The sequence below is a fragment of the Camelus dromedarius genome, chromosome X (assembly GCF_036321535.1).
Source record: "Camelus dromedarius isolate mCamDro1 chromosome X, mCamDro1.pat, whole genome shotgun sequence".
Lineage (NCBI taxonomy): Eukaryota > Metazoa > Chordata > Mammalia > Artiodactyla > Camelidae > Camelus > Camelus dromedarius.
The window spans coordinates 18,504,732-18,530,734 of NC_087472.1; the positions used below are offsets into that span (position 1 = coordinate 18,504,732).

The window sequence follows — 26,003 nt, forward strand, 5'->3', positions numbered from 1 at the left end:
TGACAGAGCTTATGGCACAAATGCCTGCAAAGCTCCTGAAACTGTATGTAAAATGGTGTAGGTGTTTCTGCATTCTTCTGGGGAGGGTTCATAATTTCACCAGACCCTCAGAGGGTTCTGTAACACAAAAATTAACCCCCTCTTGGTCTAAAAGGACTGGGGGAATTGACCTCCAAGGCAGGAGGTGAAGCACAGTAGTGGTTATGTCCTTTTGGAATCAATGAAGAGGTTTCTCCAGTTCCTTGTTAGGAACCTTGTCTTCAGGGACCCTTTCCATACATATTGTCATCCAAAGAAAGGCTGTTCCTCAGAGCTGAGAAGCCCACGTGAACTGCCATATAGCAAAGTAATGTTTGAATAAACTATACTTTAAACAATGGTGAGGAGTTGGCCTGCATTAGGAAGTAAAGGGAAGAGAGCTTTACTTCTGAAACCTCATCTACCTCGTCGGTAAAGTAAGGTTAAAACCTGTCTTAAGAATGGGAAGTGCTAACTACTCTAGACAGCAACCTGGGTAAGCCTAGAGGCTCACACAGGAAAAGAAAATCATAGTGGCTAGACTTAAAGCTGAACCCAGCTTCTGCACCATCCTAGGACCCGCCCAGAGCAGAATCCAATTGCATGGTTCATGCAGACTGTTGCTAGGTTCAGAGGTTAAGACTATACAACATTTAGTTATTACCCCTGACTCTTGAAACTGGTATTTATGGTTATATCAGAGGTGATGGATTTTAAGATTGTAGGCTAGGTAACTTCCCTCCACTCTAATTTAGGACTACATAAGAAAATAAGGTCCCCCGACAAGTGTGACTGGAGAAATGCAATGGGCAGCATCCAAAGGTGTTTCTTCTGACTTGAAGGAAATGGGAAACAACACAGAATACAATCCAGTAAAATAGATAAAAATGCCTTTATTTCTAAAATGTGGCTTAACTACACCCACGTGTGCTAAGCCAGTTTTGGAACTGATCCTACAGCTTGGAGTAAAACCAGGCCAATGGAGGAGCAGTTGGGGCTCCTGGTTCCAGGCACCAAGGTGTCACTACTCCAGCAACTCAATCTATAGAGTTTTTCTTCAGCTGTTTTTTGTGACGTATGGAGAGTCGTTTTGGATTCCTCTGTACAACAGAAAGGTCCGACCTTGAGGAAGCCCGGTAGCCCACATCCTCTGCTTTTATAGGCTTAATGATATGGCCTGGCTTAGTGACAATCTTAGGCGTAGTCAGCTTTTGGAAGGCCCTCTGGGTGTTCCACGTAGATCCTATAGGGGTCTGGATGGTCCTTTCAAATTGCTGATGGTGTGTGAATGGATATGGAAGCGCCTGCACCTGGAAAGGAAGGCAGAGTGACTTGGCATGAGCCAGGCAGTTGTAGTGCACAGGCCACAGTTCTGCGTGGTGACTGCAGTGAGTGAGGCTACTGAAAGGCCAAGGTACCATCAAGCCCCCATCCAACCTTAGGAGTGCCAATCTGCTTGGCATTTGGGAGTACAGGGGCCTACTTTGGATTAGGACCTCCCTTCCCCCAGGCTTACCCAACAATCTAAAGATTGTTTAGAAACCATCCTAACAAGGGACCCGCAGCTGTCAGAACATGACACTAGCTCCGGGGTTGCTGTCCCCAAGTGGATCTTCCTATACAACACTGTGACGACAAGACACATCTGAGTACTTGTGTACTGTGGCTTTTATGACTTCCCTACCCTCTTCATGCTCTTAATCCATTCCTTTCCTCCCCCTGATTCATAGGCTGTTTTAAGGAACCCAAAGATTTACTCGCGAATACTGAATTCTACCAGGCTGTTAAGCTTAGCTTCATCCTCTTCTCAAGTCTCATTTCCCTGCCCCGTATGTTCTTCCACCCCACCACAGCGCTACCTTCAGACACTTAAATCATATTTAGATTTAGATGTTTCCCCGTGGTCAAAGAGGAGAAAGGTGTAAGCAGCAAATTGGGGAAGCTACAAGCAGTCCTTGGAGATATTCAATGAAACACTCAAGAGAAGCCAAGGAAGGCCAGGCAGTCCCGGTGGGGGTGAAGGACAAATTCTTTAGGTTAAGGGAGCATCTTAGTGGGCTTGATAGCTAGATCTGTGCATTTCACCCAGGGCAAGAGAAAAGAAAGAAACATCTGGACAAAATATTCGGTCTTGGGAGGTTTTTTCCCCCCTCTTTAGCTCAAAGTACTTTATTCTATTGCATGCTGGGACCTGTGGTGTATAACTTATTAAAAAGATGAGGAGAATCAAGGGAGATTCTTGGAAAGCTATTTATCAGTTTTCTGTGACTGTATTAAAAAAAACAAACACATAAGACTCCGGGAAGGGAAGGGTGATCTTTATTGAGGTCACACTCTGCCCTTCACCTAGAATCCCGGCCTGGTGAAGCAGCACCCCTTTGCTCTCTTTATCCCATAACTGCCTGTTCATTGCCTATTTTCTGGTTATATATCCTCAATTGAGATTAGAATTCAATTTCTGCAGCAACTGGTTCACAAAATAAGATCAACACAGTATTACTGAAATTTCTCCTCTCTTCTTTATCAAATAGCCCCTCTCCACTTTTTTTCAGAAGAAAAAATACAACTCATTTTAATATTAACCAGCTGGGGACAGATCTCAGAGTCACAGAGCTTCAGAACTTAAGGGAGCATAAAGGTCACCGAGTCCAAGCTCATTCCAGAATCCCCTCTAACATGCTCACACCCACCCCTGGGGCAACCCTTTTCCTCTCTGGACCAGCAGAAAGTTTTTCCTTGAATTGAACCCTGCCTTTCCTCTGACTTCTACTTCATGTGACTACATGCCATACAACAGCCTTGAATATACTGAAGACCATGATCATGCTCAAATTTGCTTCTCTCTTGGGGAAATATCCCTAGCTTGTTATCAGATGACACAATTTAAAATTCTCTCACTGTTCTGAACAAGTACGAGTTTGTCTTCATTTTTCTTAAGATGCAGCTCAAACCTATGCCCTCTGAACATTACCTTGACCATAAACCCAAGCCTGTAGACGGGCAATTCTTAGTTTGGCGAGACCCATTTGCATCAGAATCATCTGGGGGTACCAGTTGAAAATGCAGATTTGGGGCCCTGACCATAGTTGTAAAGATTATCCTTTAAGTCTTAACCTTCTTCCTGGTCAGTAATTAAAAGAGCAGAGTCGATCTGGAATTACTCATCTCAGAGCCAGTCAGTGAAAACAAGAATACATCTGATTCTGTGGTCAAGATCACACATCCCTCTGGATCGCAGAGCACTAGAATGCTCCTCCCAAGCAAAAGAGCTGGGCAGCAAAGTGGCAGCTAAAGAGCACTCCTTCCCTCACCTGATGAGCCGCTGCATGGATGTTCCGCTTCTCATTGATAATCACATTTGGCAAATTTTTGTCTTTTCTTGGAGGACCCTCAGGGGCTTTAATGAGAAACCTGGAAAGCAGAACAGCAGGACATCTGACTAAGAGCGTTAAGGACTTAGTCAAAAGGCAGAGAGGACTTGTGAGGGTGAAGTGGGAGAACCTGGTGCCCTTTGGACAGGCTTTCTTCCCTGTTCTTACCGGCGTCTCTTCTTGGCACTGGGCTTTAGGCCCACACCACCCCACTCGCCCCAGCCAGGCAGAGTCAGGTCCACGTCCTTTGGCTTACTCGCCTCCACAGCTTCTCTCTTTTCTTTCAAGAAGTCTCTGATGACATCATCCCCAGCAAAAGCTTCCTTTATCATCTGCCTTTGCGCTCTCTCTTCTTCATCTTCCTGGGAAGAAACGAGAACAAGAGATACAGCTTGCCTCCTGAGCCGAGGTTTGTGGCAAGACCGCTTGACTATTGGGTTATGACATTTTAGCGCCCCCTAGGGGGAAGTGTGGAACAATGAAGGTCTTGCACTATAAACTGATCAGTAGCCAATCAAGCTCCAGTCTTCTCCCTAGGGTAAAGATCCCTAGCTCATTACCAAATGACACAATTTTAAACTTTCAATAAGGAAGCTGCAGGATGGAGGAAGGAAAGGGCCCATGTTAGGAGGAGGAGCTCCAAGTGGGCCCAGCCAGAATGTGGGAGTCCTCCAGCTTATAGCCCTGAAAAGACAGGTACCAGGGCTCCTCGCTTGAGCAGTTTCAATGACTTAATTGGGGAGCCTGGACCATTTGAGATCCCACTGAGTAGGGCCAAAGACTAGCAACAGCTCAATGACTCACCTTTGAGATGTTCTGCCTGGGATCTGGTCAGAGCTTTGAGTGACTCCCTCTTTCCTCTGAGGGCCATTTTAGAGCCACCGCAGGAAGATTTGGTGGCTCAGGATTTCAGATGTGGGAGTCTCAGCGGCACTCACATATTTCCATCTATTAAACTGTCAACTAGGACCAGCCTGGCCCCATACTATTGCGGACCTCTCAACTACTGCAATGTGCCCCCAGCACAAAACTTCACTGATTCTACTCCTTGTGTAGGAAAGACACTTTCTGCACCAGCTCTGATCCCCCACATTGGCCCACAACCCTGGCTCTGCTCACCAACTCCTCTATCGTCGTGGGAACTGCCAGAGACTTGACGGAAGGAGACTTTGTGTTTAGGAGGTTCTGGAGATCAATCATTTGCTCCTTCTTTTTCTTCTCCTTGGGGGCACCAAGATGATTATCTGGGTTCCTCTCCAAGCACTGCCCTTCTGCCGCTGCCCTGGGAAGCTCCTTATTTTGAAAACACCCTTCTTTGCTCAGCTCCTCCAGCTTATCCAGAGTTTGCGCTCTCTCCGGCCTCTGCAGCAACAGGGGCTCCTCTTCCTCCTGGGCAGGCTTCTCTCTCTGGACTGCCAGAACTGTCTTCACTGAACTCACTTCTTGCTTCCTGGACTGACGGTTCTCCTTCTTGAGTTTCTGAGACAGTACCCTCAGTTCAGACAGTATCGCCTGGCTACTAGAATCTGGGGAAAGAAATGAAAGCTGTCAGAAAAGGAGGGTGGGAGTTGCCCTGTCAATGAGAGTTTATTGAGCTCTTGCTGGGTGCTGGGCACCGTGGAAGTCATTCCAACCAGGGCAAATGGGTAAGAGAAGACTCCATTTGCTGGATCTCCCGCAGAGTTCACTAATCATTACCTGTCAAGTCATGGACAATGGAGTTTAGGAGTTACAAGCGGCATGCTGGGGAAGCAGATATCCTGGGTCCTATTCCCAGTTTTGCCAATGACTCACTGTAATGGGAGCTGTGGATGAATTTCCCCATAGAGTAAACCCTGCTTGGGAAGATCACCCCAAGTTCCAAATTTCTATTAAAAAAGCTGTTTTTAGCAACTGGCCTTGGAATGCAACTACACTGTAACTTATTATTTGTAATTTCTCAAAATTGTGATTTACTATTTGTAATTTACATTGTAATTGTCTATTTATAAAAACCTTAGCCAGCATTGTTTTCTCTGAAAGCAGCGTTTCATGATCTGCTGTTGCCGAGTCACGTAGCTCGCACTTTCCAGCCACCAGCACCATCTGAGCAAATACCACTAGTCTCTGAGAGCCCAGAGGGAAACACGGCCGTGACACGCTTCTAAACTGTCCTCTGCGTTGACTCAAGTTGCCTCCATTCCCACGTTCATCCTGCTCTCTAGCTCTGGCTTGAAGCCATTGGGAGAAGCTACTTAGGTCTGGCCTGAGGACACGTATATTTATTTTCAGGGATCAAGTTTCCTTGCTCATTTTGTTTGGGGTCCAAGCCTTCCCACCATTTTAGAACACTATCTCCCCAAAGGTTTGGGATCATTCTATTTATTTATCATCCAAGGAAATCCAAATCCACCTTTCATTCCACAACCAACTGTTCTATGCATTTTGCTAGATGGCCAGCTTTTGAGGGGGCTTGGGAGGAAGCAGCTGGTGTCCCGTGGTCATGTAGGAGCTGCCCACCGCCTTGGCCTGCGGTGCTGGTTTCCAATTCCTCTTGGAAGTGACTGCTTATAATTATTAATCCCAGAAGTCTCTAGCTAAAAACCTAAAGTAAAGGTCCTACAATACATTCTAAATGGCAGCTATTAAAAATAATTTTTTTGGCATGGAGAAACAGATTCTTGCTGTCATCTAAATGTATTATTTCCATGGGAAATATAATCAGACCCAAGAATCTATCCAGATTCAGGTGACTTCTCAATGTAATTAGCTTCCTAAGCAGGCTTTATAATGCCCTGTTTTGTCCCCAGAACTGGAACCTTCTGACCTGCCTTGAGGGTGCTAAGGTTGTACATGTATATAATATGTAAATCGAATCTGAGCATGGGGTAGCAATTCTAATTTACCCTGTACCTTGCAGAGTCATTCATTCCTATCAAGAAAGCCACACCCACACTGACACATCTCAACCAGCATTACGAAGTGCTACAAATGCCACTCCTACCTCCCTAACAAAACAGAAAACTGCAGCAATGATTTGAAGATCTTTCATAATGTCTCAAAATACACTTCTGTGTGTGTGGGTGTGAACAATTTTCGGATCTGCCAGCCCATCACACGCACTCCTCTCTGGCTTGTGGGTATCAGTGACATTAACTCTAGCCAATCCTTCAAGGATGGTGCAGTTCTGTCTTTCTGAAGACTGAACAGACACTGGAAAGCCATGCAGATGCCCGCTTACTAAGTGCCTTTGAAGAGAAAGGGTCATCATGAATCTATTTTCTCTTCAGGAACCCAGTTTTCCTCTCACTCCACCACGAGCAACAGCACTAGGCAGTTCCCCTGGTCCAGCACTGCTCACCTTTTGTTTCTGGTCTGCCCACCGGCTCAGCAATCTGGTTGAGCCCAGACTTTTGTCTAAGTGATCGCCTTTCCTCAAATTCCTTCAAGAGAATTTCTTCTTCTGCCACTGGTCCTTCTTCTTCCTCACTTTCAGAAGCCTCGTGGGCCGTAGACCCTGCAAGTTCTTCAGGGTCCTCCTGGGTTTCAGCCTCTTTGGCATCACTGGAGTGATTCCTGAACATCCAGGGGTTTGGTCTGTTTGCCTTCACCTGCACCTCATTCACCACGTCAGGGACAAGGGGGTCACAGTCTTCCTCTGTGCCTCCCTCCTCTTCCTCACTCTCGGAGGCCACCTGGATCTTCTGTGTCAGTTCTTTGTTCCTGGCCAATTGTTCCTGCATAGCTTGGCGAGCCTGGAGGAAAATCACAGTTATGAGTGCCCTGCCATTAGTGACTGCGGAGACGCCGTTCCCAGTCCGTTTCTTAGAGCTGCCTCCTCTCAATTTGACTTAAGTATTTCTTACTGGTGCCTACTGTTTAAACTGCACATACACCACTGTGTTAATAGCTATGGAATAAAACGGAAGACAAATTCTTTGTCCTCAAGGAATCAACATGTGAAATAAAATTTAGAAAAAAAAACACAAAAAGACCAATTCCTCTTCCCTTTAACTGGACTTGCCTTCAGTGCTGTTTCCCTTCCATCTCTTTTTCCACTTTGTTCCTGATCATCTTCCTCTCTGCCTTAGAGATTTTCTGATGCCTTTTTAGATTCCTGGTTTTCCATTAATCCTCACGGTTCTTTCCCAACTCTGCTTCCGCTAGCATCCTTATGGACTGATTTTCCTTTCTTTCCTCCAATTCCATCTCTTCTCTCACCCTGATGGTCTCTTACCTCCAGGTCATATTTGGCCATAATTGCTTTTGACTTTGCCCATTTCCCACTGTTCTGGTGCTTCAGGCTCATTCGCTCCTGGAAAGAAAGGGCAGAGTGAGATCCTCATCGCTTTCCAGGAAAAGCCAGTCTCAAGGGCTGGGGGCCAGAGGCAGCCTCACCATCATCCTGGCCTTTTCGAGCTTTTCAAGCTCCTCCAATGCTGCAGCAGGATTGACCTTCCGCAGCTTCTCGAAGTCTTTTAGGGCTTGCTTGGCCTTTCCTTTCTTCAGAACTTTGTGATACCTATAGGGTAAGAGAGGGATGAGGGAAGAGATTTACTGAAACACTGATCACACACACACACACACACACACACACACACACACACTCCCACTATACAAGATGTTTCCCTGCACAGGGGCTGAACAGGTGTTACTGAGCTGGCTGACCAGAAGTAGCCAGTTTAAGACCTGCAAGGACTGGCAAGACTCTCAGTCCCCGCAGCCCCCAGGGGCAGACCTCTGCAGAGCAGAATCCCCTCTGTTTCTAGAGGGCCAGGAAGAGCAGCACAGGTTCCAAAGAGGCAAAAAGGCAGGAAGGAAGCTCTGCAGGCCTCCAAGGCTGCAGAGCTCAGAGCTCAACTGGCAGAACTATTCCGTGATGCCCTGGAAGGGAGAGGAAGTAACTGAACAGTCCTCTTTTTAGCAAAACCAAGACAAAGCCAAAGCCAGAGGAGTGGGCAGTACTGAAGTGGGTAAAACCCTATGAGGTTGGTTTGAGAAAAAAAAAAGGCTTGTCACTCTATTTGGGGCCTCTCCTACATGCCCCCAGCCGCCATGGGAAAGGTTCTCTCCTAAGGACTTGTGATTAGCTATGTTACTTTCTTCCATGGAACCCAAAGTTGGCTCACAGGGGCCTCCTTACTTTTTGCTTTTGATTTTCTTCTCTCTTCGAGCCCTGGCCTCATAGTAGGACTGTAGGGCCCGGGCCCTCTGAAGCTCTGCTCGGCGCATCTTTGCCTACAACGAATGACATTTACAGTGACCCCGGGGCTTGAGGGCAAATGCTGGGAGAAACAGAGCATGCCAGGATGTATCAAAGGGCCCATCACACTTACCTCTTCCAGGCTCATGGCTTTGAGAGAAGCCTTTTCCACGGGAGTCAATAAAGGGTCTGTCACTGGCTGCCTGTTCTTATGGAGGAGGTTAAAAATCTCCTGCTCCAGGGGCGTTCTTGCCTTAAGGAGGTAACAGAACATACTAAGCTTTAAGTCTTGGTCCTACAGTCTCCCTCCTTACAATCTTACGGCCATCTACTCTATGACACTATAATTAGAATCACAAACTAGATAGGATTGGCTGTTACAGCAAGAGAATGGGGTTCCGGGCTCCCTGTTCAGCTGTGTAGATAAAATCTAAAATTCTATTCTGATCTGAGACAACTTTAGCAAGAGGACTCTGAGGCTACTCTCTAATATTACCGAGGGGATCACTCTGTATTCAGATTACCAATATATATAAAACAATACCATTCTCTTAAGAATCAAAGCAGGATGCCCTTAACGTAAATGCTGGCAGGACAGAGGAACAACAGTATTAAATTATCAGTCTTGATAGTTGCAAAACAAAATAGTCGTATATTTGAAGCACATAATTCTTAACATACAGTTAGGAATCTCAGATTCATATAAGCCTCCTTTTAAGACTATTTCTAGAGGAAAGGGGAAGTCAGGTCTTCAGATGAGCCTGCTTCCTTACAGTTGAAATTTAACTCTAGTCGGTTTCTAACTTTGGCTCCAACTTCTCAGTTTCCAGTCAACTTTGCATGCTAGGTGGTGTCTATGTGGATGAAATGAATGGACTGTGAGCCAGCGACTTCACATGTCAACAAAAGACCCCATTTGCTGCTTGACTGATATTGTAAGGATGGCTAAAATAATCAAGCTGATCATGTCATGGTCCACTCTGGCAAGGCACAGAGATAGCCCTGGGCAATAGAGCCAGTTTCCAACCTCATGCACATATTTTATGTGGTTCTCTTCAATAGTCATATACATCATGGTCAGTATTAAACTTACAAATATCTGGACAAATGCATAAACACACATCATCACATGTTACACGGTGCTATTGATTTAACCATAAACCTATTCTACTGAATAGAGAAGGTGCATGTTCTTCCATTTTTAGTATTTGCAGTAGTGATCAATCACAGGCTACAAAGTGATTTATATTACAATGTTGTAATCTCCCTCCAATTCAATTCAATTTACAAACATTTATTGATTGCAGCTACATTCCAGGCACTTGTGCGGGGTGCTAGGAATACATAATTAATTAAGATAGTTCCTGTCCTCATAGAGCTCATAGCCTTTCAGAGGAAAGAGACCTGGGCACCACTAACAACATAATAGGTTAAATGTTAGTCCATGGGAGTAATCACAGAGGAAGGACAATTAACTTTGATTAGGAGGTGGGTTAGGCTTGGGGAAGGAAGACTTTTTGAATTAGGCTTTGAGGCATAAGCATAATTCTTTAAGGAGGGGAAAAAAGCCAAATGGAGAGATGAGTATAAGAACAAACGCAGATCTAGGGAGAGAAAAGGTACATCAGGGAACAACATATTGTCCAGTGTAGCTAAAGTGCTAGGTGCTTCTGTCCTATTCTATAAGTGGAGAGCCTTTTAATGGATTTTAAGCAGTGATAATCAATTTTGTGTTTTGGAAAGAAAATCCTGGTGATTGTGGGCTTTTTTTTTCGGGGGGGGGGGTGATTATTTATTTATTTATTTTAACAGAGGCACTGGGGATTGAACCCATGACCTCATGAATGCTAAGCACACGCTCTACCACTAAGCTCTACCCTCACCCTGAGAAAATCCTGGTGATTGTGTCAGGGATTCTATGGAAAGCATCAAATGCAAGGTGAAACTGAAAATGAGGAGAGGAACCACGGACCTGCGAGCTGCTATGGAGACTAAATAACAGGACTAGCCCCCTGTGTGGGCTGGGGAGGGCTGGTAGTTGAGGGGCGAAGAAGGACCTAGATGACCGAGGCTTCCAACCTAAGTAACTGGGGTAGGGAGTTATGCCGGTGACTCAGTTACAGCACGAAGGTGGCAGTACAGGGTTTTGGGGTTTGGGGAAGGAAAATGCCAGGCTTACTTTGCCGTGTGTCAAGCTTAGGTGCATAGGGGAGACCCTGGCGAGGCCTGCTAGTCATATGGAATATGGGCCTGGAACTCTGAAGGAGCTGAGAGCGATCTGTACCCTATTTACAGAGCAAGAAGAAAAAGGACTAAGAAAAGTCACATAACAAAACAAACAAAACCAACAGGAGTATGTCACAGAAGTCAAGGGAGTTTTTAACAATGTGATGTGTTAATAGCCTCAAACTGGCTGAAGGCACAGAGGGCTTGGGATCTGGGGACTGGCAGGCCCCTCAAAACACCTCTTGAGAGAGGCTTCAGGAAGGTAGTAGGAGAAGAAGGCGAGAGAACGGAGGCCAGCTCTTCCCAAAGCATGTTCCTCATCAGCTGACAAGATGTACTCCACTTTTTAAAAGTTTAAAATTCAATGCATTCAATTTTTAATAAAATCAGTTTGTACTCCCTGGCTTAGGGTAAGTCAAAGAGGTTTCTTTACAATCTTTTCATAGCCTCTAAAAGGCTGGTGTACATTGTGAACCGCCAGTCTCTAGCAGGGGTGTGCGGCAGTTTCTAGCAATGGAACACTGCCCCCCTCCCACCAGCCCAGGGCATATTGAGAAACTATGGTTTTGAGGCGAACTGTGGGAGATGCTAGTGTCAGCTGCTAGTGGAGGGAAGGAGAGTGGGGGTGGGAAGTTACCTTACATCATTTCTAGCACTTTGCAGTTTATAAATGCTTTCTCACACATTATCCCAGGTAATTCTTCTCAGCTGGAGTCAAACAGAATTTTAGGATGCTGGACCAAAACTATAAGCACACACTTTTTGGATTCTTAATCTCCAGGAATACTAGTATATTGCTAGACCTTGGGCTTTGCCCTCTAAAATGTTCCTCATCAGAAACCACCTCCTGACCTAAGTATTTCCTGATTTCTCTCTGCCTCACTGGTATAACTTCTCAAAAATGAACCTGAGAATGAATGAACAGCAGGTCTGGGTGCAGCACCTGGGCCCCACTCTGTCTTGCACAGGGGGTCCCTGGAGAGCAGCGGCTGTGCCATTCTCAGTGCAGCCTCCTCCCCCACCATCTCATCTTTAATGACCAACTTGGCATTTTCCTGCCATCTCCAAGATCACACCAACATTTGGAAAAAGCAAGGTGCAGAACAGTGTGTAGCAGTTTACTACTACTTTTTTGATTAAAAAAAAATGGATAAACATGAATAAATCAATAAAACTCTTAAGTTAACAATAATGAAAAACTCGTAAAAGTGGTGACTTCTGGGTGAGTACAGGGGTAAAAATGAGCAGATGGGGGATGGGGTGGGACTAGACTTTTCACTGTTTACCTTCTATACTTAATTTTGAATCCTGCAAATTGTATTACCTCTTAAGATTTTTTTCCTAAAGTCTCCCTTCCATCCTGCAGCCACACTTTAAACCTGATCTGTTTTTCATGTGGAAAAGGAAGCATCCTAGAAGGAGAATGGTAGTGACTTCAACAATATCAGAAACAGAACTTCTCCCCGAAATAAGCAATGGCTCGCTCAATTTCTAGCTATGGTGGCAAGCCATGTTTACTTTGATGAGCTTTAATTATCTCAGCTTCCTAACACACGGGACACCTTTTTTAGATTTATATGAAGCAGGGGAGAAGCACAAAGAGGGTATCTGTCCATAGTTTAGGCACTGCTGTTTTGGACTATTTTTCTACTTAAGACAGGACATCCCATTATAGACTCCATAACCAATGACGTACTGGAAAAGAAAGGCCTAGCTGTTCTGAAGTTGTTCAGAGACTAAAAATTGAGACTTTAGGGACTGACGTAGGATTCCTAACTTTCATAACTACCATTCCACCTTCAACCCCACCATTTACTACCACCATCATTTCATGAAAGAATAGCTATTTCAACACCATTAAAGTGGAAAGAATAACCTCATCATAAAAAAAGAGCTGGTGACCTTACACCACCACATTCACAACTATCCTTCTACCTTGGACAGATGAAAAACTTGTCAGAGATCAGTGTTTGGGAAACCCAGCTCTAAAATATCTTTTTTATTTTCTGCAGCTCAGTCATGAGCTATTTGCTACCATTTTAGCCATTAGCAACAATTTGCTATATTCTAACCTGGTATTCCTTTTCAAGCAAACTGGTTCTGCTGCTCATATACTCCTACTAAGACATCATTAATGCTGCCGCGTTTCTGATTTTCCCAGATCAGAATGTGGCTTTACAGGGGAGGGTATATAGCTCAGTGGTACAGTGCATGCTTAGCATGCAGGAGGTCCTGGATTCAATCCCCAGTACCCACCCCATTCCCATTCCGCCCCCACCCAAAAACACTATTTGGACTTAAAACAGAATGTGGCTTTAAAACGTAAAAAAAAAAACAGGGTGTGAAATGGAAGACATCATTATGTTCCCTCTGTCCTGGCAGTCAGATCTGGTAACACACAAACATGGAAATAACCAAGCAGTGGACACTACAGGCCAACGACGGGCAACTACAGAGCTACGGTGACGGGCTATTGCATGACCGACAATGAACGCTGCTCCCCCTGCCGCCCCCCCTTCTGACTGCTAAACTAAAATGACTGCAGCTGGCATTTTGGCTTAACATGTCCAGGGAGGCCCACCGCGTGCTCTGCAGTTTCCACGCTGCGTGATCTCACCTCCCAAGGTGCGCTTTCCTCGGGTTGCACTCACCTTCCAGCCACTGAGCACGTGCTCAATGGGAGCGAAGGCTGACTGCTGCTTATTCAGGGGAAACACCAGCTGCTCTGCTTGCCGGTTCTTCAGAACGATGGGATCCCATTTGGAGAGGACTTGTGAGGTTTTATTGAATGCCACTTGTCTGTGGATCTGAAACAGGCAAAGTACACAGGAGAGAGCCATGGAATGAAGCATTAAACTCCAAGGACCAGCAGGAAATTAGGAGGCAACGTTTCTTCATCCAAGAAAGAAGCAGCATGCTTGAGATTAGCTCTTGCTTTCTTCTCAGGACTGCACTTTCTCTGAGAATAGCTTTGATCTTTTCCAGGGTGCAGCCACCACAACTTGCCCTCCTCCCATTTTTCAGGCTTTCCCTCCTTCTCTTCTTATCCTATTTTCCCTGTTAGTTCAATTTCTTCCCTTTAATGGACCACATTTTCTTTGACTCACCCGTTCAATCTCTTCTCTGTGAAGGGGTAACTCCACAGTCTTCTTCGATTTGACTCTATTCAGTTGCTTTTTCACAGTGGCCAATGAGGATACCGTTTTCACAGGCTCAAGCAAATCGGAAAGGACTAGCTTTTCTCCTGATCCTGCGGAAAGGCCAAGCTTTCTGATCAGACTGGGAAGGGAGTCAAAACCTCAATATCGCACAGGGAAGAGCCTCATCAGAAAATGCTGGGAGACATACAAATGTGCAGGGAAGCAGGTATAATTCTCCTCCTTCAGTCACTAGCCAGAGGGCTTTCTTCCCTTCCCAAACATGTCAGAGGGTGGAAGAGAGAAAAGTATTTAGAACAGTCATTTGCTTTTCTCCTAGCCTCTCTGCCTCTAGCCCTGCCCCACTGGAATTCATGCTTCACACAGCAGCCAGAGCGATATTTTGAAAATGTAAATCATGGCATGTCATGATCCTGGTGAAAACCCTCCAGTGTCACCCGATTATACTTGGGATTGCACCTATCTAAGGAACCTGACCCCTAGGGGATCTGGTCCCTGTCTGTCTCTCCAACCTCATGTCACCCCAAGGTGGAGGATGCTCCAGCCACACTGGCCTTCTTCCTCTTCTTCAAACATGCTGAGCAGGTATCTTTCTTACAGCTTTTGCACTAGGGCTGCCCCCTTGCCTGGAGCACTGCCCCCTATCTTTGCACAGTTGACTTTTCCTGTCATTCAGATCTCAGCTTAAATTTTGCCTCTTCAAAGGCCTTTCATGACCAGCCAACCTAAAGCACCTAGTCACTTTACTGCATCATCCTGTTTTAGTTTGCTTATTGTCTCCCTGCACTAGAATGTGAGGTCTAAGCCCCATGAGGTCGTGACTTATTCTTTATTGTAGCCCCAGTACCTAACTGATCCTGAAACTAATACACAGTAGAGGCACAGTAAGTATCTGCCAGACGAATAAGCTTAGATGAATAGAATACATCGTTACTGGCTCTGGGAGGTTATATTAGTGCTTACTAGAAGCGCATAACTCATTCAAGCTGCCTAACTTGTGAATACTATGGAAAGGATCTGGCATCTAGACTTGGTATCAAGTTAAAATCCCAACTCTGCTGTTTACTAGATCATATATTCTCAATAGCGCTGATAGCATCCCCCCACCCAGGGGTAAAAATTGGTACCTGGGTGAGGCAGGACTAAAAAACATCTTAGATACAGTCATCCCTTGGCATCGGTGTGCAGGGGGACTGGTTCTAGGACCCCCAAGGAAACCAAAATCCAAAGATGCTCAAGCCCCTTATATAAAATGGCATAAAATCTATACTTCAATTAAAAGAATTTAAAACAGCAAACTTTAAAAAAATGGCATATAATCCAGACACATCCTCCTGTATACTTTAAATCATATCTAGATTACTTATAATACCTAATACAAAGCATACAAAGCAAATTCTATGTAAATAGTTGCCGGCATGTGGAACAAATTCAATTTTTGATTTTTGGAACATTCTGGAATTTAAAAAATATGTATTTTCAATTTGCATTGAATTACAGATGCAGAACCCATGAATACAGAGCATATTACAGTTTTGTGTCCCTCCAAAGCTCAACCTTATCTAACAAAATCTTACTCCTGGTGGCAGGGGAGGTGAGGAGGGAGAAAGGCATCGAGGGAAAAAGTTTCTAAAAAGGCTCCTCAGAGGAGTAATAAAGGAAAACTAGCGGTCAAGCTCAGTGGGAAACCTTGATTTTGGCCTTCTAGGCTTTTTTCTAGAAATGGAAGAAATGTGAGAGCATCTGATTACTCTTCTTTACCCATTCATATGTAAGTATTTATGGTATGATTCATTAACCACATCAAAAACAGTTTGGGGTGGGGAGAGGGAAGGGACCATAATGCTTTTGGAACTCCACAAGTTCCAGGTAGATAGCTTCCTTTATTAACTTACCTTTAGAACTGACATTGAACTCTGACACCTTCAGACTAGCCTCTGATCTCTCAGCCAATTTCCGCCTGAAATTAAGCAAAACAGAATACAGAAGGAATGGATACATTTTGTGGAGAACAAACACTTCAACAACGCTTTGGTTTCATTTCTCTTCTATTATCAGGTTTTGTCACAAAGTAAACAGGAAATCTGTTCTGAATCTGGACATGGTAGACTAACCATCTCTTAATGTAGACTCAGCTCCTTAAAAACACAGGGCAATACAACGTAGGCATAGTGAAAAAGGTATTGAACCTGGATTCAAACATATCTGGATTTAAATCCTGGATCTGCCACTTATTAGTCGGGTGACTTTGGAACATGTCAAATAACTTCTCTAATGGGGATAATTAATGCCCACTCAAAACTGTAAGTGTGGATTAAAAATTCAAATGTACAAAGGTCTAACACAATAATAGCTAATGATTTTTATAATGCTTACTATATGCTGGGTACTCATTCAAGATCTTTGTATTTATTAACTTGTTGAAATGTCACAATAACTCTATGAAATAGGTATTATTAATCTTATTTTCTAGTTGAAGAAACTGATGTGCAGAGAGGATAAAAAAAATTTGACTATACGGTCTCCAAAGTATGTGTTCTTAATTAACGATGCTGACAATTGTGTCTTCATAATTTTAAGCACTTGATAATAAATGTTAGTTGCAGATAAGTCTCGTGGAATCAGCTAGTTATAATTTGTCCAAATTGAGGAGGTATAGCTCAGGGGAAGAGCATTTGACTGAAAATTGAAGGGACTGTTACCTATTCTTTCCATCAAGGGAACTGATTGCTTCCAGAAGCTTTTGATGCTTTCTTTCTCCATCACTGTCCCCCTGGAAACAGAAAAGGAAAAACTATCAGAATGATGAAGGGAGGGAAAAGACAGTACAGAAATTGAGGCTCACGTAAAATCTCTTATCCTTTTGGTCAGTGGAGAACTGGGAAATCAGATGAGGTCTGATGACAAGGCATTCCAGCTCAAACGGAAAGAACTGCTTCAAAAAGCCAAACCCCCTCATTATAAGGAACACAGAGCTTTAGTAACAAGTAGTTAATGTCATGCCTCTGTCCTAACTTGTTTTGAGAAGGAAAGTGCTGTGAGAATGTTTCTGTATAGAATATATAGTGTGACCTGACACAGAAACCTTGACATAAAAAAACAATTTAAACAGTTTTGTCAAGAGAATAGAGTTGGAATTCCTATAGCAGCTGTTGGAGACCCAGCTTAATTATGCATATATATAATTCAGTCAGATAATCAAATAACTCTCTATGGACATCCAATCATAGAATGAGTACCATGTGTTTATATACTCAATTAAGCAACCTGAGGACATTGTATCTTATATATAGTCATCAAATTCCCATAGCACTTAATACAACATCATATACGTGAAACACTGAATATGGGTATCCTCTGCCTTTTGAAAGTTTGCTTTATGTCACTTTGCTTTCACAAAAGACCTACATTAGTACCTGTTTTTACTAACTGAACGAAATCTGAAGAGGATTTTTGCTTTTTACCAAAAAAAAAAAAAGGGCAAAAAATGAAAACAGCGTCTGGCATTTGTTTTGCAGCAAGCTCCTATAGAGACAGCGCACACCCTGAGTGGCACCACCAAGCTCCTTTCCCGGAAACTATGCTTAACATCTCAGCATTAAGCCGTCACAGCTTTGAACTGTGTCTGTGAGCATCTGTGCTTTACCTCAATTTATTTTGTATATCCATTAGCAAGATGTATCCTAAGGGAACTGCATCTTCCTTTTATGTCATTTTGGCTTATGAAAGGTTTCATAGGAATGCTCTACTTTTGGATAGTGGTGGAAACCTGTAATTTATTTGGGACACCTAAACAAGAATAAACAATGTTACCACCCCTTTCCTTTCCAGGAATGTGGCATTTACCCTAATTTTGGGGCAGGAGGGAAACTGCAGAAGGTGAATTAGCAGTTGTCACTCACCTCATCTTCACTGGTGCTCAAGGGGTAGTCTTTTGGCAAATCCTCTAGTTCTTCCTGTTGGCTTGAAGCCAGAAGGCTACTAAAGGAGATAAAAGAGAAATATTAGCCCTTTAAACAACTTTTCTTATATTGAAATGATCTCTAAAACATAACTTCAGTTCTCAACACAGAATAGTTCTATCCCCTGGAAGATGTACAAACCAAGCAATATGAGCATCTCTGGAAATTTGTCAAGACATTAAATTTAGACTGCAGAAGGCAGGCATCACCTGGAAGAGGTGAGCAGTGGTTAGTAATACCCAGACAGAACCGCATGAAAATGAAAAAGATCTAACACTTTTCAGTGATTGATTGGCACTGCATTTCCCACTGACCTCCCAGAGGCTGTAAAAATGTCAGACCCTAGGTAAGGTGACAGACGACACTGTTGCTGGCCCTCGAGGCAAAGCTATTTCACCATTAATGTTTCTAAGCATCCTCCACATGGAAGACACTTGTAAAGGTGTAGCTTACTCAAAAGTGACATCTTTTTTTTTTATGTTGTGTCAAATTCCAGTGTTCAGCACAATTTTTCAGTCATTCATGGAAATATACACACTCATTGTCACATTTTTTTCTCTGTGAGTTATCATAAAAAAGTGACATCTTGATCTCTTGTTCACGGGAATGCGGAAACGGGGACTTGGACAAATGAAGCTGAGTAAGCCATTTTCCCTGGAGCTTGATTGGCAAAGTGGGTGCTTAGCTAAGGAGATTGGTACCCAACAAATTATAGAGTGAACCATTACCTAACAGGATTTATCAATCTTTGCAACATAACCATTACAAAACGGAGTACATTTAGTTCTCCTAGGGAAGGCATGAAAGATCAGAAAAGAAAATGTGGATGATTCCAATCAGCAAAGGTTTCCAAGACAACAGGAGTTTATAACGTAGGCACTGCCTACGCGGAGGGTTGAAATGCTCCCCGTCAGCGGCAGAAAAAGGAGTCACGTGACAAGGAAAGTGCAACACGTTAACTTAGCTGGAGAGGGAGAGGCCCCATCAGGACCAGCAGGAATAAGGGTAAAAAGCTGGGGTGCGGATTAAATTAAATTAAAAGGACTTTAAAGGATGGAGCATAGAAACAGTAACGAATGGCGAGGTCTCGGGAGAGGAACAGTTGTCTGTTAAAAGGCGGTCTCCACTTCTCAAAAGCTGGGGAACCCGGCCCCCAAAAAGTCCCAGACCCTACCCCCTCCTTTCTGCTACCCCTCACCTCTCTGAAGCCCGGATCGCGCTCATCTCAGCAGCCGGTCTCTCACATGGGCCAGGAGCGGAAGCCGGAAAGAAAGAAATTCCTGCGCCAGCCGGAAAGCAATTTCTGCTTCCGCCAATTATGCGCGACGAGGTGAGCCACTTCCGGCCCGCCCCAAGGCGTGCGAGAAACTGGAGCCTCTTTGGGAGGGGCCTACGGGAAACGGGGAGACTGGAGATAGAAACTTGTCAGCATTGCAGCAACGTGGATGCATCTGGAGAATGTCATTCTAAGTGAAGTAAGCCAGAAAGAGAAAGAAAAATACCATATGAGATCGCTCATATGTGGAATCTAAAATAAAAACAAACAAACAAAGCATAAATACAGAACAGAAATAGACTCATAGACATAAAATACAGACTTGTGGTTGCCAAGGGGGTGGGGGGTGGGAAGAGATAGACTGGGATTTCAAAATTGTAGAATAGATAAGCAAGATTACACTGTATAGCACAGGGAAATATACACAAAATCTTATGGTAGCTCACAGAGAAAAAAATGTGACAATGAATATATATATATGTTCACGTATGACTGAAAAATTGTGCTCTACACTGGAATTTGACACAACATTGTAAAATGATTATAAATCAATAAAAAATTAAAAAAAAAAATCCTGTCAGCAGGCGGAGCTTTGATTTCCCCACCCGCCCCTCAGCTCAGGCGTAGGTCCTCTGGCAGTGGGTTTCCAGGCGGCCCAGGTGGGTGAGCTCAGCGCAAAGGTGCTGCGCTGTCGGGTGCCGACCGGGCTGAGCCTTCCTGTCCCTGCCTGATCCAAAAAGGAAAGGCTCCAGCCTCTGTCCGTGATCGACAGCGTCCCAAAAAGGAAAGGCTCCAGCCTCTGGCGAGCTGGGGACTTTATTGACCGCCCGGGAAGTGGTCAGCATTGTGCCAGGCCCTGGAGATCCGAAGGTGGACAAAGCAGGTTGTCCTCCCCTCCTAAGGAAAAAAATTCTCCTTTCACCCTGTGCCCTCTTGTAATTGCAGCACTGGGTTCCTGCTTCCCTACATAACAAAGTTTCATCCAAGGATGCCAGTGCTTGCAACTTCCTCATCTCCCATCAACTTGTAAGAATTTTTTTAATCAAAAAAATGTAGAAAGGTAATACAAGAGAACATCTTTGATATTTATTCTTTGAAGCCACTCCCATTTTGCTTTCACCCCACCGTTCCACTGAAACTATTCTGGACAAGATCATCCGTGACACCCAAGATTGCTAAATAAAACGAACACTTCTCAGTCTTTGTCTTCTCAGAACTCTGTGTGGTATTTGATACTGTTGGTTTGTTTTCTTAGTCATGTTCAGAGAATGTTTTTGACCACCTATTAATGTGCCAGGCCTCTCGGCATTGCAGATACATTAATGAACAAAACAGACTTGTTCCATGCCTTTTAGAGTCTACTTTCTAGTGGGATTAAAGACAGTTTTGTCGTTGTTGAAACTCCATCCTGGGCTTCCGTGTTACCCCTCTCCTGGTATCTTAGCTTTATGACCGTCTTCCTCTGTCTTCTCTGATGGATAATTTTTCTGTACTTATTTCCTAAATAATGATGTTCTCTAGGTTCGGTACTCAGTGCTGTTTGTTTATCCCACATACTCTTCCTAAGTCTTTAACACTTGTATGAGGACTCCAAAAATCTACATCTCTAGCCCAGATCTCTTTCTTGAACTCCAGACTAGTATCTCTTTTCTATCTTTTCTACCAGATTTCTGTATTTCCCACCTCTATTACAGGCACAGTCAACTACCGGGTTAGTCAAGTCAGAAATCTGAGTCTTCTTAGATTCCTCTCTCCCTTATGCTTCACAGTGGTTCCCTCACACTGTCAGTTTTACTTCCTAAATCTCTCATATATCTCCCCACCTTTCTATCATTGCCTTTGTATTAGACCCTTGCAATTTCAAGCCTGTTGCATGACCCTAAATCTGTTATAGAAAAAGGGAGCATTAAAGCGTATTGACAAAGAGCATGGATTTTGAACTGGACTCCCTGGGTTCCAATCTTATCTCTGCTCCTTACTAGCTTTGTAATTCTTGAGTAAGTCAGTTAACCTCTCTGTGCCTTTGTTTCCTCATCTTTAAAATGGGAATTATAATAATATATTGGATAGTTGTGAGGACCAAATAAGTTAATATACATAAAGAACTAGAATAAATGTCAAGCCCTTAAAATAACATTTGTCACACATTAAAATGCTCAATAAATGTGAGCTTTAATACTTATTTTTACTGGCTTTTTAGTCTTTCGTCTCTCTTCATCCAATCACATAAGTTGGATCATGTCATGCCCCTACTTAAATGATGCAAATAGACCCTCATCACTTTCAAGATAAAATTTTAAATAACTCTTTAGTCCTGTCTACCTCTTCAACCTGTTGAAATTGCTTGCAGCAATCCAAATTGTATTCTTATGGGCAGATGATGTTCTCTTAATCTTATATAAAGTATGAATAAAAGCATTTTAAGAAAACATTGACATTTTTATTGATTTATACTTAATCTAAGTAAAGACAGTGTGTTTGCTATGCAAATGCAGCTTTGAGACAAGCCCCCTAGGTATTTCCCCTTCCTAGCTCTAACCAGATTGCTGCCCCATTTCTCTCTTATATAGAATTATGGAACAGTCAATGCAAGGTTTCAGCTGAGACCTAGAAGAGGAGAAGGAGCCAGCAGTGAGGGGAACTGGAGATGAGTGTTCTGGGCAAAGGAAACAGTGTGTACCCAAGCCCCCTGGCTTGGGAAGAGCTTATTATATTCTAGCAACTGAAAGGCCAGTGTGGTTGAATGGTGGTGAACAAGAAGGTAAATATAACAGGAGATGGAGAGGTGGGCAGGGTTCAGATCTTGTAGGGCCTTGTAGACCATGGTGGAATTTGAATTTTACTCTATATAAAATGGGCCAGAAATAAGGGGATTATGTAGGAGAGTGACATCATCTAAATTTTAATAACATTACTTTGCTGGGATGTGGAGAATGAATTAGAGTGGGGCACAAGTGGAAGCAGAGAGACCAGTCAGGAAGCTATGGTATAGGACAGGGAGAGATGATGATGGCTTGGAATAGGGGGATGGCTGTGGAGATGGAGTCATTGGTGGGCCCACCAGAGGAATATAGGAGGTAAGAGAAAGAGAAAGATTATGCCTACATTACTGGCTTGAACAAGTGCAGTAGATTATTTATTAAGACTAGTGATGGAGGGACAGATTTGGGGAGTGAGACCAAAAGTTCAGTTTCATACATTTGAAGTATGAGAACAAGATATCTAAGTGGAGAAATCAAGTATGTAGTTGGGTAGAGGAGTAGTGAAATATAGTTAGTTAAGAACCTTTGATCTTGATTAGAGCTACTAATGATTATGAGTAAAATAAAAATATATTCCCTCCCCCAACCAGTATGATTATATTTCAACTGGCTTACATTTCACAAAACAGACCCAAGCTCAGCCAAAATTTGCAACATGGCAATAATTGTGATTTTACATAAATTCATGATGTTGTATGCCCTGCAGCAACTAACCTAGTCCTTGAATATAGTAGAGATTCAATAAGTGTTTTTTGAATTAGTGAATGAATAGTCATGAGAGTCCATGGTATTCATTCTCATAAAGGATGCATAATAATTATTATTTGTACATAACTTTCAAATTTATAGAGTGCTTGCTATGGTCTGAATGCTTGTGTCCCCCCAAATTCATATGTTGAAATCCTAATCCCAACATGATGGTATTTGGAGGGTGGGCTTTGGGAGGTGATTAGGTCATGAGGGTGGAGCCCTCATCAATGGAATTAGTGCCCTTATAAAAGAGGCCCCAGAGAGCTCCCTTGCCACTTTCCACAATGTAAGGACATAGCAATAAGATTCTGGCCATGAACCAGGAAGAGGGCTCTCACCCTATCATGACGATACCTTGATCTTGGACTACCAGCCTCTAGAACTGCAAGAAATACATTTCCGTTGTTAAGAAGCCAGCCAGTCTGTGGTCTTTTGTTATAGCAACCTGAATAGACTAATACTGTTTTTATATGCATGATGCCATTTTATTCTTTTTTAAATTAAACTTTTAATTTTGAGATAATTGTAGATTCACATACAATTGTAAGAAATAATACAGAGAGATCCTGTGTATCCTTTACCCAGTTTACCCTAATATAACATCTTGCAAAACTCTCATACAATATTACAACCAGGATATTGATATTGATAGTCAAAATACAGAAAACTTCCATCAGCACAAGGATCAATCATGTTACCCTTTTGCAGCACACCTGCTTTCCTCTCACTCCTGCCTCCTTCTTAACTCCTGTCAACCACTAATCAGCTCCCCATTTCTATAATTTTGTCATTCCAAGGATGTTACATAAATAGAATCATACAGGATGCAACTTCTTGGGAGTATACTTTTCGCTAGAGGTTCATTTAGATTATTCTGTATATCAGTAATTCATTCTTTTTTTTGTTTTTAAGTGTACAATCCAATGATTTTTAATATATTCACATAGTTGTGCAACCACTACCACAATAAATTTTAGAACATTTTCATCACTCCCAAAACAAATGTCATACCCTTTAGCCATCACCCCCTTGTTGTATAATAGGAAATATATTTGATCTTTGTCCTTGGATCCCAGCACAAAGCTACCAACATCTTTTGAATTTTTTGAGTGATAGGAGTGCCTTTCTGCCATTCATAAGGAGCCCCTTTCAACCACACTGAGTTTATGTTAATGAGGTGACTTTGGAAAGCCCCTAAGTAATCTAAAGGTTGGAGCTGACTGATGAGAAACCAACCATGATAAAGGGTTGGAACTTTCAGTCCTCCTCCGCCGACTTCTGGGGAGAGTGGGGGCTGGAGATGGAATTCAATCACTAACAGCCAATGATTTAATCAATCATATCTATGTAATGAAGTCTCTGTAAAAACCCCCAAAATTCAGGTTTCAGAGAGCTTCTGGATTGGTGAACACATGAAGATATGGGGAGCGGGGCATGTCCAGAGAACATGGAAGCTCCGCATCCCTTCCCACATACCTTCTTGCCCTTTGCATCTCTTCCAGTCTGGCTATTCCAGAGGTACATCTTTTTATAATAAACCAGTAGTCTAGTAAGTAAAGTGGTTTTTTGAGTTCTGTGAGCCACTCTAGCAAAATAATTGAACCTGAGGAGGGGATCGTGGGAACCTTAGATTTATAGTCAGTGGTCAGAATCACAGGTAACAATCTGGACTTGTGATTAGCATCTGGAGTGAGGTGGGAACAGTCTTGTGGGACTGAGGTCTTAACCTATGGGATCAGATGCTATCTCCAAATAGACAGTGTCAGAATTGAGTTAAATTTGTGGGATACCCTGTCAGTGTCCACTGAGAATTGGAAAATTGCTTGGCGGTGTGGAAAAAAATCACATATCCTAGACACCCCTCCCAACCCTTCCCAACTGTAGGCATCCATTTACTCTATCTCCTGTCTCTATAGATTTGTCTATTCTGGACATTTCATATGGATGGAACCATACAACATGTGGTATTTTGTGGCTGGCTTCTTTCACTTACCATAATTTTTCAAGGTTAATCCATGTTACGGCATGTATCAATTTCTGATTCCTTTTTATTTTAGAATAAATTACATTGTATAGATCTAGCACATTTTACTTATCTATTATTCATCAGTTGATGGATATTTGGATTGTTTCCACATTTCACTATTATGATGTATCATGATGGTATTATTTTTTATATTATATGCATGGTGAACATTTGTGTACAGGTTTTTCTGTGGACTTATATTTTCACTTCTGTTGTCTATATACATAAGAGTAAGATTGCTAGGTCATACGGTAATGAACTGCCAACCCGTTTTAAAATGTGGCCGCACCACTCTGCATTCCCACTGGCAATGTATGAGGCTTCCAGATTTTCCACATCCCTGTCAAAACTTTGCTATTGTCTGTCTTTTTTATTATATCTCTTCTGGTGAATGTGGAGTAGTATTATCTCAATATAGTTTTGATTTGCTTCCTAATGACTAAGATGTTGAGCATATTTTCATGTGCTTATTTTATTAGTCATTTGCTTGTCTTCTTTGGAGAAATATCTATTCAGATCCTTTGTCCAATTTTTAATTGGGTTAATTATCTTTTTATTATTAAGTTGTAGATTTCTTTGTATTCTGGATACAAATCCTTTATCAGATACATGATTTGCAAGTATTTTCTCCTATTCTGTGGGTTCTCTTTTCATTTTTTTGATGCTGTCCTTTGAAGCACAAAAGTTCTAAATTTTGATGTAATCTTTCTCTCTCTCTCTCTTTTTTTTTTTTTTTTTGTCACTTGTGTTTTTGGTGTTGTATTTAAGGAGCCTTGCCTACCCCAGGGCCACAAATTATCCCTCCGTTTTATTCTAAGTGTTTTATAGTGCTTGCATTTAGTTCTATGATCCATTTTGAGTTAAATTTGCATAGGGCATGAGAAGAGGTCTAAATACATTCTGCATGTGGATATCTAGTTGTCTCAGCACCATTTGTTGATTGTTTATCTTTTTGCATCTAATCATGAGGGATATTGGTCTGTGATTTTCTTATCTTGTAATTCCTTCCTCTTCAGTTTTTCCTGGAAGAGATTGTGTAGAATTGGAGCTAGATCTTTATGAAATATTTGTAGAATTTACCAGTGAAGCCATCTGAGTCTTCTTTGTGGGACAATTTTTCTTTTTAATGGAGATGCTGGGGATTAAACCTAGGACCTTTTGCATGCTAAGCATGCGCTCTGCCACTGAGCTATACCCACTCCCCTCTTTGTGGGATAACTGTTAACTAAAGATTCGGTTTTCTTTAGTAGGTATAGGGCTATACAGGTGTTT

The 26,003-nt window shown here is 42.8% G+C and overlaps 1 protein-coding gene across 1 annotated transcript; it reads right to left on the bottom strand.

The window, feature by feature from the left end:
* Positions 1–891: 891 nt before the first annotated feature.
* Positions 892–19,195, bottom strand: UTP14A (UTP14A small subunit processome component). The gene is made up of 15 exons (XM_010991571.3): positions 19,116–19,195; positions 17,858–17,936; positions 16,658–16,728; positions 15,851–15,915; positions 13,905–14,047; positions 13,449–13,604; positions 8,705–8,824; positions 8,512–8,606; positions 7,767–7,890; positions 7,606–7,683; positions 6,730–7,123; positions 4,509–4,915; positions 3,558–3,751; positions 3,330–3,429; positions 892–1,328 (listed from the first exon to the last, which is right to left on the bottom strand). The coding sequence occupies exons 1-15, from the start codon at positions 19,139–19,141 to the stop codon at positions 1,056–1,058; spliced, it is 2,325 nt and encodes a 774-aa protein (XP_010989873.1). The 5' UTR covers positions 19,142–19,195; the 3' UTR covers positions 892–1,055.
* Positions 19,196–26,003: the final 6,808 nt, after the last annotated feature.

What these genes read in the sequence shown, in the direction of transcription:
- UTP14A (XM_010991571.3), bottom strand. Translation starts at nt 19,141, where the DNA reads ATGAGCGCGATCCGGGCTTCAGAGAG. An exon ending in ACAGAGAAGAGATTGAACGG is followed by an intron (nt 13,605 to 13,904) that starts GTGAGTCAAAGA and finishes TGCCTGTTTCAG; the next exon opens with ATCCACAGACAAGTGGCATT. An exon ending in CCACGACGATAGAGGAGTTG is followed by an intron (nt 3,752 to 4,508) that starts GTGAGCAGAGCC and finishes GTTTCTTCCCAG; the next exon opens with GAAGATGAAGAAGAGAGAGC.